Raw genomic sequence first — 18,026 nt, forward strand, 5'->3', positions numbered from 1 at the left:
AACTAAGATAAATCATTTAGCATACCAATCGATAAAACAAGGTGACTACAAAGCGGATTGGGTCGACGAATATATGACGGCAATAAATTGAATTAAAAGCTGACGTAAATGACTAATTTGGTTATGAAAGAGACTGTATTACACTTTCTTATTTGCTAAGTATATGGCTCACAATACTACTTGAGTCCAGTAATAAATCTTGAATCTTGAATAATTTGTAAAATAATGTAAAGTTTATTAGGAAATTATAGCTTAACAAAGATAAGGCAAATTTAGTAGTTATTACAAATTTGTAAGCGTAAACTAGAGTATGTAATCGTAAGGTAAGTCACGTATAATTATAACAGATACATTACATATACTAATAACTCTAAATATATAGTAGTTGTCTAGGGTACCATCATACGTAATGTTATTATAGTAAGTTACAGACATAGCATCAACAAGCTCTAATAGACCGTATTTAACCACTAGTCGATATTATATTAACACACTATACCCCGCAAGTCCTGTTTATGTATAATCTTAGTATTAAGCTTATTTGGGGCTGCACTACATAGGTAAATAAGAAATACGCTATTTTTATAGAATCGGAGGATGGATTACATGGCTGTTTAATACAATCAATCAGTAAGCTATTCTCATATCATCTCTTGATAATAAAAGCGGCATACAAACGTTATCACTTTTATCAGGAAGGTTTAATGATGCTACAGGTAGTTGAATAATTATTGTTGGCTTAGCTATTTCTACTGGACTACTAAATCTTCAAGGTCTAATATAAGTACAGTATGACAGTGACTAGAAAGTAAAAGTTGGCGTTATCAACTTCTTGTAGCGCCATGATGCGTAGTACAGTACCATTTGTATTCAAATTTGCAGCATCTATCATTTTCCTACATAACTGAATAGGTTGTATCACTAAAACCGTATTTTGGAATAGACATCCGGTAAAAATTTCATCGTATCCAATATTATATTCGAGCAATAGAAGAATTAATCCTTCTAATGCTGGAACCTGTAAAGATATTGTAGGCACTACCTGCTACTATTTCTATTCAATCATATAAACAAAGTTTTGATCATGATGTACAATTTTACAGTGGACAGTTAGAGCCATCGCTACAACTACGAACAGATATTATTTCCTTTAGGGAACTCTCTTAAATACTGAGACATTCCTTAACTAAGTAATAAATAGGTTATCACAAAATGCCTTGATAAATTCGAAAATCTTACTTAGCTACATACTGTAGTAATTGAGCTATCATTAACAATTATGAAGGATTTTCTATCATAAGATTTTTAACGTAAATATGCCAGCATAGCAAATAAATCATTACATTATTATATCCAACACTTTGCTGCAATGTCAACTATAATTAATCCTGTACATGAAAAATTGCTATAAATCTAGATGTGATCTAGTAATAGTAAGGGAAAGCTGTTACGCGGTGCAGCTGTTATATTAGTTTTTGCTGATGGTCTGGCATTACTAAGATGGCTTGATTTTAGAGAGTCAGCGTTATGTAAATATTAAGTTAGTTTACTACATTATACTGAGTACTAAAGCAATTTAACTCGTAGCATTTGAAATTTATTTTATTTTGGAATATTTTCCCAAGCAATATTACATAGAATGTTAGTAAGAATCTTAAAGTGCCAATGCGATAGGTTCATATCAGATGCAGATATGATAATTAAATTATTATATTGCACTACAGTACATGGCTTAGTGCCGTTGTACTGTGTCTGAAAATCGCATCTCTAAATTGATCAATGAAAGTCATTTAAAACTTTCTCATTTCTTGACACTAATCTAGTTCGAGGTATAGATTTTACGATAAATTAGGGTAGCAATCTGTAGAAGTAACTCTATATACTTTACATTAAACTAGTAAGCTTAGTAATTCAGTAGATCATAAACAGCTTACTTATCACATTACCATATATTAATAATAATTTAATTTTCGAATATTAAAAAATAAGAGCTATCAAAATTGCTGTAGAATATTTCAATGGCAAAATGAAACTTTACAGTATAGAAAGAGTGCAGTTTACTATTTTTAATTTATTTACACTTCCTAATTTCTCGCTATGATCTTAGATACTCGAATTGTGTATCGAATAGTTTTATTTTGTTTTAGTTAAGAACTTAAAGCCCAAATACTAGAATCAGTAGCTCGAACCCAAATCTGTTAACGGACATCAGCATCTACACTGTACATTACTAAATATTGGATTAATTGTGGCGATGACTTGAACGTATACTTACCCACATAAAAACGACGTCTATTTTATAGATTGACAAAAAGAACACATTAACCGACTAGTTCTGTCTTCACGTCAGTTTAGCTGAATAGTGACATATGATATTCTGTGCATTAAGTTGATTTGGCAATATTAATAAATAATATGCGAGGGGTCTACTAGTTAAATAATAAGGAACTAGACCTCAATTTACACTCGTATCGATGGAACATAAGTAGAAAGCAAATAAATTAATGTTTGTAAATATCTATTAGCTCATTTATTTATGTGAAAAGCATAACCCAATACAAAGATTATAATCATTACTATTAATTAATAAAGAAATTACGTCTTAAGTTACGTAAATAGGAAGTAAACTAGAAGTAGCTACTGTTTATCAGTAGTTCTAGGCATATTATTTACTAAATCATTTACGGTATGTAAAAGTAAAACCCAATATAAGGATTATGATCAGTTTCCTGCATTGATCGTAGCTGCATAGTTTGTATGCTACTTCACGGTTCTAACATAACTATTTTAATAAGATCGAGAGCCTTTGCACATGTTTAAACTACGAAAGATTTTTGTTTACTCATACTATGTATAAGTTAGAAAAACTTTCAACTATGTAAAGCGTTTATATTATGAGAGATAGACGTGTAAAAAGAGATTATTACAACCTCCAAAGGAAACTCTAGTAAATATCTCACCAATTCAACCTGTTAGTTTTACTATTAGAGCAAACTGAATTAAAATGTATCTAACACCTTCTAGAATTGCATTAGCTACACTAGTGTTACTAATTCATTCTTAATTAATTAATTAATAAGGCAACTGTACATCAAAACGAATCTACTTCCTATTCTATATCTACCTGATTGATTCTGTGCTACTGGATATCAATATACTAAAATATTCAATCGTACCATTTAATCACCTCATACGGGTACTGTCACAATCATAATTATCGCTGTATAAAACAATTCATAGTCAAAAGTTCAGACATTGCAGAGAATTCTAACAATAATACTATTTTTTAGATTTATAGCGCAGCTGGGTGTTGAAATTCAATTATTATATATTCAGATTGCACAACATAAATAACCTATGAATATAATACGTTGATATTTTTGACTTAATCGCCTCATTTTTAATGTGGGAGTAATGCAAAAATAATGTTTGCTGTAAAAAGTTTCATCTCGGTGACAAAAGGCGTAAAAGCCTTCTAGCGATCCGTGATACAAGCGTAGGGCAACAAAACAAATAACAACTGAGAACAAGCTGTAGTAATTCTGATTAGCGTCAAAGTACTCACTATTACTCCGATAAATGATTATTTTGTTCTGTTGTGATATAATTAATCTTCTATACTCGATTAGTTTACAATTATTTCATCACGAAAATACCATCTTAAATTATAATCTTTAACCATATGAGAGCTATTAATCAATTTTGATCAAACTCGTAGTACTTGACATAAAATCCTACTCAACCTTAAAAAGTCGGTCTATTAACTAGACTTTATTTAAATCAGCCTTTGAAATTGTCTATAGGCCATCATGCCTAGGGGAACAATAAAATAAAACCTCCACCCCTTTATTCAACAAATGAACGTTGAAAGGTTGACAGAAGAATCTACCAAATAACCAACCTCTTTACCTTGCTTTGTTAATTAATTAAATGCTGCTAACGCAGCGAAAGCCGCTTTATCAAAGTAAGAATCGTGTAAGACAGTTCTTTTTATCAATTGCTCTATCTAGACTAGCTTAAAATGATTTCATTCGATTCAGTTTTATAGAATAATTTTTTTCAATATAAAATAATAGACGCCCCAATTTTTCCGATGCTGAGCCCCAGCTAATACGAACGCTTGAACTTGATCGTCTCACCCTATCAATTAGCCCTTCGTTAAAGCTATTATATCTCACTAAAACCGTAGTAAAAGATTGGACTATACACCAACTTACAATATAATCACGATAAGGTCATTAATTATATATTTCTTATTATCAATAGTAATCAACAGATGGTATAATATCGTACAGATTAATGCATTAACTACGTCTCGGACCATACGTGATAGTACCGACACGGAAGTTAACAAATCTAGAAATTGAAATGTTATTGATGCCATCCATCTTCCCTATCATTTTCTGCAGGGTTGATAACAAAATGCATCGAAATGAATCGTATTCATTTGTCGTATGACTCATTGCTGATGCTTTCTTACACTATTAATTGCCATTAAAGGATATCATGCAGAGTTATCGTAACGATAAATTTATTCACTTTTAAGGTCAAGTAGAGCCTTAAAAGCCATCATCATCTTGCGTAACCCTTGATTCTAGAATTTAAAAGAAATTATATTTACCTAATGGAACTAATCATTCATTCCATTTATGATTAAAAAATAATTGAAATACAGTTTCATTGATTACAATCTTGCAACGGTAATCAAGGGATTTGCTAGATCAATAGGACACTAATACCATTGCTGTAGTAAATTCTCGTAGAATTTCGCAGCAATTCGGTAAGGAATCAAGACGGTAGAGTCGATACTCCGGAAACAACAACATTAATCTCTTTGACGTCAATTGGGATGTTCCCACGGCGACATGTCATTAATTTACGAATCTGCACCCTAAGGCTGTCTAATGGGATACAATGTTATTCTCAAGGCGGATATAAAGAAGATAATGGCGATAATTACGCCTTATGATCCAATGGAGCCATCTCATCATACTAACAAAGACACAGTTGGACAGAATCGCTGTCCCCTGGGCTACTTTAAAATTAATTCAAACCGACTGAACCATTAAAGATGGAAGGAGTGAGGCCGACAATAAATCACACGAATAAAAATTATATTGTAGAGCTAATCTATCAACCATTTGCTAACCCGGTAGCGTTACTTATGTTCAATACATTTGAATAGTAACCTCCTACCTCTAATGACTAATACATACAAAAAGAAGAAAGAACGTCTGCCCTCTTCTCGATTTTATGTACATTTGATCTTAGGATTGGTTTATCGAATTCCTTAATGATGTGGAATTAGGCTTTTTCTAGCGATTCCTATCGCGTTAGCTATCACTTATAAGTATACAAAGATCTTATCAGAAAAAAGATTTGATTACAGTCAACATCAACCACTAAATTTAAGATTAGCTACTATTTATTCAACACCGTAGCAACAGTAACATATTTTAATTATAAATCGCCAAGTCATTTACGTAAGAAAATTTAATTGCCAAGATGAGTGGCAGAATTTAAACAAAAGCTTTCAAACAATAACATCGAATGAATAGTAGCCTAATTAGCAGCCCATTAATGATTCCTATAATTACCCGTTTGTTTTTAGGTCAAGAGCTGTATGCCGTAATTCGCCATTATTACTGCATTTAATACAACACAATTCTCTCGTTTCGCAACATATATTGTTTCTATAATATAATTATTCCATTTTCCATTGTCTGATTACAAAATATGCGAATTAATAAACAGAAAACCATAGACAAAACCAGTCTATAATCACCTTCAACGAATTACTACCTTTGCTATTGAAATTTGGATTGATGTTTTTCAAATCCAGTATACAGTACCTTAGTCAGATCTCTAAAGATTTGAAGAATGTAATTTAGACGTTTTGAAAAGTGAAAATCTAAATCCCCCAAAGATTAATCGTCTTTATAGACAGGAATAAAAGTGATAAATATTTTGAAGATATTGATCATTTTATGTTAAATCCATTTCATGCTGAAAAAATTATTAATCTAAAACTCTTCTTAGAGTAAGATTTAAATAAATAAAAAAATAGCAAACTAGATGCTTTCAATGGATCGATTTTATTCGTTTAATTAATAAATACGCGTTCATTAATTTATTGAATAGCTTTAGTCCCATACTTGATTTATGTAGTTCCTATACAGAATTTGAATTGTATCCAAAAATAAATGCTAATAAATAATGCTCATCTTTTCGATACGATTTCATTCAATCTATTTCAAAAGATCGCCTATGGTGAATACGTACGAGGATTACGTAAAGATCTTTTTAATTACTAGGACATGTCACTCTAGAATCAATGTAGACATGAATACCAATCAAATAATAACAAAACTGCAGGGCTTGAACTCTCAAATAAATCAATCATAATTTTTCTTAGTCTGTATTAGCCAATGGTTAATGTAACATTGTAAGGATGGATTTACTACCATTGTCAACCCAATAATTTTTATAATAATTTTCAATAGTCCCACAATCAGAATGTAACGCGTTATGACTTAAAATGAATGAATTATTATAATTACAGTATACGACTTCATTCGTTCTAATTCATATCGAATTCACTTAACGTAATAAATGATATTAATTTGATTTGCTGATTAGCAATATAGTAGTGATAGAATTGTGACACAGCGTTATTCTCAGCCCTCTTAACCATTCCAATTATAATTATAATGAATAACAAGCATTAGCATAGCAACAAGTTGTTTTTTTTCCTGAACGCCAAATAGACCCGCTACGATAACAAAATCAATTCTAGAAGTATAAAATTTACGCGATTATCAAGCAGAACGGAAATAACTATATCCTGTTTATCTATTTACCCTGTCATATTTTGTACCGATATTTTGTACCGAATTTCCCGGTGGAATAGATCGCACTTAGTTACTACTATCACATTGCAATATTGATGTTGCATTAAATACATTTTATATCACCAATAATTAAAATTACTGTGTCAGTATCGTCTATAAACTCGTAATTTAAAATCAATTGTTTTAATTTGCCTCAAGGGATACTTCCACATTATTGTTTAAACTATATCTATTTTTGTTCTTTACTAAATTTATAGCAACAAAAAGATCCATTTATGACTATTCTTTTTAGTTTCGTCCAAGCTTGTAAAGTAGATCAAGTTATTCTTACTTATTCAAATCCATTCATCTCAATAGAATTGATCAGATCCTCCTTCTTCAGCTATTGATTGTATTGTCTTCGAGAGTGTATATAAGGAGCAATATTCTTGCATTTCCTTATAACTCAATACACTTGCAGCGTGTGCAGAGAAACAAACTTGATACGGTAAGAAAATCATTTTAGCTTTACATCTAATTTCTTCTTGCTGAATTTTGTTAGTTCCTATCTATGAGATTAGAGCAATTTTAATCAATTAAATTACTATCATTTAAAAATTAGAAACTGACAACATGAAGTTTACATTGGTCTTACTTGCCTCACTCCTTTTCTTGGCCGTCGCCGTTCGTGCCGAAGAAGAACACCAAGAACTGGAAGAAGTTAGAGATAACATTCCCATGGAAGAAGATGATGAAGTAGCTGAAAAAGAAGAAGAATCTCCCGAAAATGAATTACAAGCTAGAGAAGAGGAAGAGGAAATACCTGAGGAAGCTAAAGCCTTGGTAAGTCACAAACCATTCCTGTCCTTTTAATCATGTGCAATATGAGATAATTTAACTAATAACAACTGATGCAAAATATTCTTTAAGTTAAATTATGATAACATAGATTAAAAAATTAGAAATTTTTAACGCTGTATATCAAATTTTGCCATTTTAACAGTGGAGCCGCCGTCGCCGTCGCTGGTATCGTCGCCGATTTATCACCTTCCGTCGCCGATTTATCACCTTCCGTCGCCGTTTCATCACCCTCCGCCGTCGCTGGGTCAGCCGTCGCCGCTTCTGGGGAAAGAAACAAAACTAAATAACTTCTTGAAATAAGAGGATATGACTACATGTAGACTCAATGGCTTAAAATAGTTACGTTAACGTTTAGTAGATGTTAGCAATATCAGATACGTAATGACAACGAAAATTTTAATTTATCAACAAAAACTTGTCATTATCCTCGAACATCAATAACTTTTATAATAATAAAACTGCAATTTGAAAAAACTCTTCGGTGATGATTTTGTTCTATTTCAAATTTTGCACACTTAATCAACCAAAATTGCTTATCATCAGAAAAACTTCGTACCTTAGCTAATTTTACTGATCAAAGACAAATAGTTTGCACGTAAATCAGTTCGACATGCAGTACTCCTTTCTATCAATATTATTTCTAAGGCATTTAGTTTTCTTTCCTCACAAAAAACTACACGATTAAACGTTTATCTGCCTTATAAAAATTTAGTAATACTAGAATGGTGCGAATTATGAAGTAGAATAGCACATTATACTATAGATGCTCAATACTAGGTGCTACTAAAGATAACTCTTTTCTGTAGCATTTTCAGATTAAGTTGTATACTTAGTTATGCGCCCTTTATCATCAATACCTTGGATATTCATAGTGTAAGCAAGTAACATGGAGGTGATATTCCTACATTTGATCAAATAAGCTGTAGACAGTTTTATCTGGTAACAGAACTAAACTTTAGATTCTAATATTTAGATCTGGACTAAAATATAGACTAAAAGATATGCAGTAAACTTGTCGCGACAGTGATATGGTAGCTCGATTGCAATTGTCTAGATCAGCATGACTTATCTATCGTAACATGTTATGGCAATGATTTCTTAGTAATGTAAGAGCATAATCTACATAAATGAAATGCTTTAGCCATACGACCCTGAAACTTAGATAAGGTATTGTACGTTGTGTAATACAGTGAGTATATAAAGGAATATTAAATTGCACGCGAGGGCTTTTTGGATTTAGAGAGGTAGAAATTTGGAGATTATAGGTGTAGATTTGGAAATTAGGTTTAGAGCTGAGACTGAACATAGATGAGAGTAATAAAATTCCTGTTGTTGTACATTTAGGTAAAAATTTCGTGCACGATTCCGCAAAGTAGATCCACTTCATAACAAAGTGATTCTAATCCAATTTCCCGTAAACGATATCACTGCAATTCTAAATGACTATAACTTCGATTAGTCTTTCGTCTAAGCGAGCAATAGTTCATATAATAACATAAGATACTTTTTTATTCAAGTAAAACCGATTTCTAAATAATCAGTGTATGATAGCAGCAATCACCTTTCCGATCCTGTGAGACAAACATAAATTATTTACATTCGCATAATTTCAGAAATGTAATATATTCCTCACTATAACAATTGTACAAAAATACTATTTTACAATTATGATTTGCAATATGAACGCTATGTAAAAATAGGATTGCAATGTTAGGAATGTAATATTGTCTAACTAAATTAACTTATCAAGTTGTCAGATTATATAATTATCAATCATTTTATAATTTAGCATATATCACTTTGTAATACCACTTCCAATAAATGTATATATATACAGAAAAAATGAACTTAACGCATTCCAATGTCTGCAGAGCATAAAGCTTCATAGTAGACCTATAATTTACCATTTGATCTTACTGTAATTTAGCATTAGAATTCTAAGATATTTTTTACACTTTATGACACAGGGAACAAACTAAAGTACTATCTCTTAGCTATCTTACACCTGAAGTGGCTGCACGTAGTTCTAAGACCGTAAACGAGCTAACGCAAAATGAGTAGAATAGTTCTAAGTGAACTTTTATTTAATAGCGTGCCTTACTGACAGATCAAATACAGCAACTTACTTTTATTAATAAATGACGGAACTTAAATGCTTTCTTAAGCCAATAGGTACAATCTTCAATTAATCAACTAACAAAATTAATAGCTTACTATACACCGATTTGTACATGGTTATTATAATACATTAATTGTTAAGTTAAGCGCCTATAAACCAATTATTACCTACAAGGTTACACTATTCGTACAACATTCGCCATCACAATTATAACACTTAAATTCCTATATTAAATAGCTTAAATACAGTCATTAATGGAAATCCATTAACAACCCAATTTAGCACTGTTGTAATACACGATTTGCAACAAATCTTTTTCAAGTATCATAAGTAATTATTTACGACAAAACTAGGTCGTAACAAATATATAATTATTCTGATCCCTCATATCACTATCCATATCTTCATAGCATGGGATTGTTAATCCTATAAATCCTCGAAAAAACGATATATAGTAAATACTGATCTTTAGCAAGAAAAGGTAGATTTCCTAATCATAAATGAAACGACTTGTATTTCCTCGTCGACTTTATTTATTCTAAATATCCCATAACGACAATAAAATACTGCAGATTAGCACTATAAGAACTAGCCATAAGATTCTACAGTCTACTCAACACAATTACCCTAATAAGAAATAAAATGATTCTTTTTGAGGCCTTCATTGAGCTATCATCAACTAAGAGTACTATATCTGCATAAGCTATAATATTTTGGATAACTTAATTTAATTCTAAAATTTGAAATATTACTAGCAATATTAATTAATCTAAATATCCACAACAACCTCATCTATCCAATCTGAGCTTAACATAGCGATAATCTACTATAGAATCTAGAAAGCCATATTTTCCATTAATTAAGCTCATGGAATACCCTTATATCGAAAAATTATAACGTTATTGTCGTTTCAGTGAATGCAGTCACGCAAAGTCGCATTAGGTACTGATTATTGAAGGAATATTTATGAAAACCTATAATCGATTCGAAATTAACTAGTTCAGCTAACAGCAGTAATGATCTAGCGCGCTGCAAGATTTCACGATCACTGAAGAATTTTATCTTATATGTTGCTACACTTGATAAATACGACGACGTACGACGTGCATATTTAGATTGTGCCTATCTAACTTCATTCTAATAGCTACAGCAATGCCTGAAATTAGTGCGATATCGCAATTACTTTACTTAATACTATTTCATACTAACAATTCGTTTTCTTTACAAAAACAGCTATGACACCAAAAGGTTCTTCGATATCAGATTAACAAAAGCTAAAAAGTAGTTATACAGTAAGCGTACAAAAATTATCTATTTCACAGGTATTTATGATTAGAAACCGTTAGATATGGTTGCCAAAACTAGACCAATTATAATTATCATTAATCATCTAGTAAGTTTAAGGTCAAGTACATCATTTACCTGATTCTTAGTTTCACATGTGTAATAACTTAAGCTGCCTTCTACCACTACAAAGTAAGTCAAATTTTAGGAAATAAATATAATTTTGACCGATTGTGTTCAATGTACAATTCTCTAAACTGTATAAGTGCGCTGTTTCATCGTATCGGCTACGATCCATAAACACCTTATTCTACAATGTATAATCCCAATACTATATAGTATGAGTGCGATAGCTAGTTTCAGTTAATCAATTTATATTATTCTCAGATTATTATAAGAGTAGTAAACCATTAATGCCTTCACACTATTAAGGTCTATATATAAATTTACGTGCTAAACATCCGTTCATTATCAGTATCAATCATAAGCAATTCCGAAAGCAAAAATTTGATAGGAATTGAAATACAATATAAATCAATACCAAATTAAACAACAAACAGTTTTTTATACTACTTCTAATATATGCAGTTGCAGGGGCACATTTAGAACCATTCGCTAATTGATTATCACAAAAGACTCCCATTAGAGAACTGTTGTGATTATTAGATTGTCGCAAAAAACTTTATATTTTGATTTTATATATAGATCTTTTAGCTGGCTTGCATATATTTCTGAAAATACGAGTGCGGGACTATGTAGTGATGCTAATAAACAGCAATCGTTGCCGTAAAGCTAACATCATTGGAACATAATTCCACTTACGAGCTATTTATTTATAATTAAGATGGTACAACTTGTTTCAATCTAACGAATAAAACTAATAAAATACCGCGTAAGTATAAATTTACTGCAGGAAAAATAATTCTCATTATAATGTGGCATGATAACAACATGTAAGAAGCTAGAACGTAAAGTATGTGCATCCAAAAGATAAGTCCTTGAGACAGGATTAGATAGGGGTTTGTTTAACAGTTTATATACCTATACTTGATAAACGAAATCTTAACTATTGTCCTGTTATCAATTTTATAGAAAAATGGGGCCTATTCAAAGTAGACAACATGATAAATAACACGCAGATAATACGCAAGCCAGTAGCACAGTATGAAGCTTATTATGTACTCGTATTACGTGTACGTGATACGTGTACGATTCTCATTAGGCTTTTAATCATTTCTAACATCTAAATTTCCGTAGCTTTAGGATGTAGTCTTACGGATAGTGAACTACAACTACAAATGCTATATTCATATTCACACCTAAGAGATAGACTTCGCAATGATTGCCACGGTATGTGCTTACTATACACTTCATCTTATCGCACCTTAAATCTAATGGCTAATTGCAAGTTAACAAGTATCAATTAATAAACAAGACGACTATAGAGAGATTTCAAACCTCATTACAAGATCAATCTCTCTTGTAATAAGATCCAATACTGTATGCAGAATAAAGTATCGTTACCGTAAGGTTATTACTGCTGCATAGGATATAATTACCTAAGTACTGCTATAATCATCAATTATTTATTATAAAGGCATGTCACCAAACACTTTAATGCATACTTAAGTGTTGATAACGTTGTATTTTCTTAACAAGAGTACCTTATGCATTTGAGCTATGCGCACATTTATTATGATCTACTGTATTGCCTCTATTACTTCAATGTAAGTAGGTATCATAATAAAAGTGCAACCATATTTGATTCAGTATTTTATTTTAATTGCTAATAATTAAAGGTATTGGAAGATGTAGGTGTAAGCTATTTCGATTACGATTCAGTTTTAATTAGATTTATCCTAATGTACTGTACAACAATATTTAGCATATAGGCCTAACTAACAGTGTTGAAAGCTGTAACTTACGTCAGATAGACTTCAGTTAGTCTAACTCTTTGAATCTTTAATGAGCTAATAATCACAATATCATTTCCATTCCATCAAATATACTGATGCTGGACGATAATGACACTTGAATTTGGTGTCGTAAGAAATTAAGCATTGGTAACTTATAAAACCGTCTACTTGTAGCCAGTAGAGTTATATTCGCGAATGACATTCCGTATTTATTCATAAGCACTTCAGATATATAATATTTGATTCAAATTTACATTTAATCATTTCATTTATGCTATACCTAAATATCTATGATCAGGTGTTTGCTTTTTTGGTTAAAGCAAAGATTATATTAATGTAATAGCTTAAAATATCATATGACTGTCCATATAAGATTTCAAAACTTAAGTAAGTCATCTTACAAACTTGTATTATACCGTAGCTTATCATTTAGAGAGAACAACATTGTCCTTGTCCTTTTATCGTGCTTTCCTTCGCAAATGCGAGAATCAAAATAGAGACCAGTTTACTAACAGCATCGTATCAACCATACAGTACTATACAACCTTCACAGTTACTTGGCTAATGAAGATTTGAAATATTTCTCTCACTACTACTTCCTTCCCGTCATTTTACATTGTAATAATCGAACTTAGAACTCCTGGTGTTATGGGGAATAAAGTTGGTTACTATTGCCAGATTTAAATAATAGTTATTAAATAATATCAGAATCAGCCATCACATTACTTTGTTGCCAAGGTACCAATTATGATAGCCAGTAAATTTTCCGTTTAAATGAACCGGTACATATATCTACACAAAGCAATACATTAAAATAAATTTACAACTAGATTATTTCTTACTACTGTATATATATGCAATAAAGTCTTCCGTTAAGGTCTCCATACTGTAATTATTCATTCTCTGATTCTATAACAATCCTCTGCACTGTCGGATACTTACAATTCTTGAGATACATAATATGCTATGCATTTAACAATATAGCCCGTAAAATAACTAATTCCCTAGCGAATTTGACTATTGCATCCCGCCATCCTTGATGATAACAACTAATGTTTAACATTAACAATAGTAATGTCCCTATTTCATTTCTGCCACGTCTACAAAATATTCTGTGAAGTAGAAATCATGATTCTCTAAAGATTAATCTTGCAAATAAGATAATCTGATAGCAATATACAGGCAATTGACTACGTAAATATCTATAGATATATCTGCATGTAAATGTGAAGAATTCTCTAAATGAAACGATTCTTGGACTTGAATTTAACCTTTAAAAATAAATAAATGAACGACATGTATATTTACTCGCTAAATTCGATTAATACCAACAACTACTCTTCATAGCGTAGCGACCTTGATTTCTTTCTGTTCCTTCATAAATTACAATTATACAGACATTCTTGACTTTTATGAATTTAGATCATTTATTCACAGTCAGTAAAATTCCAGCCACATCCCATCTGATTATCTCCTATTGTGAAAACCTTGATAACAAAAATCTACAAAAAAATTGATTAATTAGGAGAGCATGCTAGTCTGGGACAATTATTGTAGATATTAATCAAATTAATCAGACAAGTAGAACTTTGCAAGGAATGATGTCTGAAATAATCAATCTTTATTTTTTATTCAGCTTGTTAATAGCTAACATAACTTTATCTACTCATATCTTATTATTTAGCGCCACTATTAATAATGCTAATGTAGCATGTTCATTAGCATCCATAGTTATTAGAAGAACAATTCACGTACAGTACGGTAGCATTACAAACACACTTATTATATCTCTACTAATTAACAGCCTCTAAGCGAACATAGCAACAAGTTATTTATTCCTCTAGTCCAAATGGTTCAGATGTTAGAAACACAACATTGTCGATGAAAAACTGTACAATCATCGGACAAATAAAAGAAAACCATCTCTATTGTGTCTTTTCACGCACGAATACTATTACACTGCATACGATTACGTATCGAAAATAACCTACTTCTATGTAATTTTACTATTTCTGTACCTATATGAATAAAATAGATTAAATACAAGTTACAGTGTTGAAAATGGTATATTAACTGTATAGAATATAACAAGATTTTAAACTGACCATTTCAAATCGCTATACGGGAATATTACTTTCCAAAATTTGTTAGCATCTTCTACAGATAATTTTATATACTACTGTAGATGTTGAAGTCATGGTTAGCCAGTAAGTAATAATTAAATAATGTAAATTCAAATTCTTTGTCGCCTCTATTATCCCAAAATAACAAAAGACATCAAGCTCTTGCTGCACAACTACTGGAAATTAATTCGAGTTTCCCATTTTGCGTATTCAATTTAAGATCCTCCTTCTTCAGTATTTATTATCTGCACGAGTGTATATAAAGGTCTAACATTCTCACATTTCCTTAGAACTCATTGCACACGCAAGGTGTATAGAGAAACTGTCTTGATACGGTAAGGAAATTATTTCAGTTTTATATCGAATTCTTATTTTCATAGCTCAATCTGCCAGCATAGAAGAAATTACAACAATTCTAACAAATTAAACTGTTTTCATTCAATATATATATATATATATATATATATGTAGAAACTGACAACATGAAGTTCACGTTGGTCTTACTTGCCTCACTTCTCTTCTTGGCCGTCGCTGTACGTGCCGAGGAAGAACAACCTACAACTATTGAAGAAGTTAAAGATCAAGCCCCAGCAGAAAATGAAGAGGGCGAGGTAGCTGAAAAAGAAGAAGACGAGATCGAATCTCCTGAGAATGAATTACAAGATAGAGAAGCAGATGAAGAAGAAGAAGAAGTACCTGAAGAAGCTAAAGCAGCCTTCGTAAGTTATTGATAAACTCTTCATTTTGTCTTCAATGTTGTACCTTATGAAGACTATTCTGTCAATGACTACTAGATGATAAATAATGTCAATAGTATACTCCAGTAAACTTCAAATAAGGTGCTTCTTAAATTTCTCACTTCGAAATATCATCATTTTAACAGTGGAGACGCGCCGTCGTCGTCGTCGCTTCTACTACCGTCGTCGCTTCTTCTACCGTCGCCGCTACTGGTACCGCCGTCGCTTCTACTACCGCCGTCGCTTCTTCTACCGCCGCCGCCGATTCGGAAAGAGTGCCGAAAACTAAGCAACTTCTTCAATAGAAAGGATAAGACAACTTGTAGACTTTAGTGGCTGAAGATAGACACAATAGTGATTCGTAGAAATTACAATATAAAATGTAGCAGAACAGAGAATAGCATTATTTTTAAACTTGATGTAAATTGTCATTATCCTTGATTGGCAACTATTTTTACAACAGTAATAAAACTCTAATTGAAAACATCTATTTGGTATAAATTACCATTGCAATCTATTGTTGATGTAAGTAACAGGCCAAAATACCAATCACCAGACGATAGTACACTGTAGAATGTTTCATCAAATCATTCTAAATAGACTGCATGTAGATCGGCTAAATACGCTTATTTTCCCTTTTCAATCATAATCTATCGAAATATAAACGCAATCAGTTTACTTTACAAATAAAAATATATAAGATAGCTAGTTCCCTTAGCTACAATCTCATTTCGAGATTTCCAGTGATGCATAACCAAAAATCGTATACTGTTACTACAAGTACACAATCGAGTAACCTAAGATTTGATTCAATACAAGTAGACCAGTTCCCTTATGTTGAGACGATAGTAATGATATCGGAAGTAACTTTAAAATTTGATTCAATGCAAATAAAGTAGTTTCTGTATGTGATGCTGCAATATTAAAATCGAAAGTAACTTTAATGCAGGCCAGTTTATTTATACGTCCGCCAAAGAAAAGAAAAACTGTCCAAACAACTTAGAGAAATAGGATAATGGCGCTTAGTCTTGTAATTTTGGGAAAATCGATTCATGTTCTTGTATTAGCCTACTATATTCCTATACTTTAGGGCAAATACATTACTTTAACACCTCAAAGGCTTGATTTTCCATCTATCAGGGTAAAACACACATTACGTTCTATCTCATACCTTTTAAATCCACTTTTGTAAATATCAATACCTTCACCTTAACCCTTAACTCTTAGCTAAGGCTTATGCAACACAGAGTACCATATACATATAAACTGTAAACGATTTGAATTACGTACTAGTCTTTCTTTTAAATGCGATTTAGCTGCGTAGATACACACTTAAACTACACATCAGATGTGTAAAAGAATATTCTGGGTCATATAGTGTTACACTAGGTATTATCAATATACTACTAAAGCACATAACTACTAACAACTTGGTAAAATTATTACATTTCCAGAACAGCAAAGATAATAGAAGAGTTCAGTAGAGCTTAAGTACGATGTTCAAATTTATTAATGATATATTACTATCTTTCGAAGAGGAAAATGATGACAGTAAAGTTGTAAATTCGTATACCATAATTATTATCGCGCTGTGCATCATCCATGTAATATTATTACAGAGTCAACGGTGACAAGATATGGTAAAAGCTGTTGTAATTCTTTTACAATCTATACTATATTATCGATATTAGTGGACTTAAACTAAAGCAGGCGATCTCAAATTGAATACTAAGTAATCGTATAAATGATATGATACGTGCACGATTCTCATAGGCTTTTAATCATTTCGAACATCTAAATTTCCGTAGCTTTAGGATGTAGTCTTACGGATAGTGAACAATAACTACAAATACTGTACTATATTCACACCTAAGAGATAGACTTCGCAATGATTATCACAGTATGTGCTTACTATATACTTCATCTTATCTCACCTTAAAGTCGCGGTATGTTATGCTACTAATTATAATCTTAACTCCTATATTGACCCGTATAGGTTAAATCTGACTTGATTAAAAATTAGCAATGATTTGGTGACTTTATAAAGTAGTTCATTACAGTACTTTGTAAAGTTACTAGCTCAGTAAACTTGACCTGGCATACACACGTATTTTCAAGACAAAGAGTCTGATGCTGCTATTATTATTATTGTCGTG

General features: G+C 31.5%; 2 protein-coding genes across 2 annotated transcripts; both read left to right on the plus strand.

The window, feature by feature from the left end:
• Positions 1-7,463: 7,463 nt before the first annotated feature.
• TRIADDRAFT_55945 (uncharacterized protein) lies at positions 7,464-7,974 on the plus strand (the record flags this gene model as incomplete). The annotated part of the gene is made up of 2 exons (XM_002111637.1): positions 7,464-7,673; positions 7,834-7,974. 2 exons carry the CDS (start codon positions 7,464-7,466, stop codon positions 7,972-7,974), a joined length of 351 nt encoding a protein of 116 aa, XP_002111673.1.
• A 7,641-nt stretch (positions 7,975-15,615) lies between these two features.
• On the plus strand, positions 15,616-16,175 carry TRIADDRAFT_55946 (uncharacterized protein; the record flags this gene model as incomplete). Its single annotated transcript, XM_002111638.1, has 2 exons — positions 15,616-15,852; positions 16,017-16,175. The coding sequence occupies 2 exons, from the start codon at positions 15,616-15,618 to the stop codon at positions 16,173-16,175; spliced, it is 396 nt and encodes a 131-aa protein (XP_002111674.1).
• Between the last annotated feature and the right edge of the window lie 1,851 nt (positions 16,176-18,026).

Source organism: Trichoplax adhaerens, genomic scaffold (genome assembly GCF_000150275.1).
Source record: "Trichoplax adhaerens TRIADscaffold_4 genomic scaffold, whole genome shotgun sequence".
Classification (NCBI taxonomy): domain Eukaryota; kingdom Metazoa; phylum Placozoa; class Uniplacotomia; order Trichoplacea; family Trichoplacidae; genus Trichoplax; species Trichoplax adhaerens.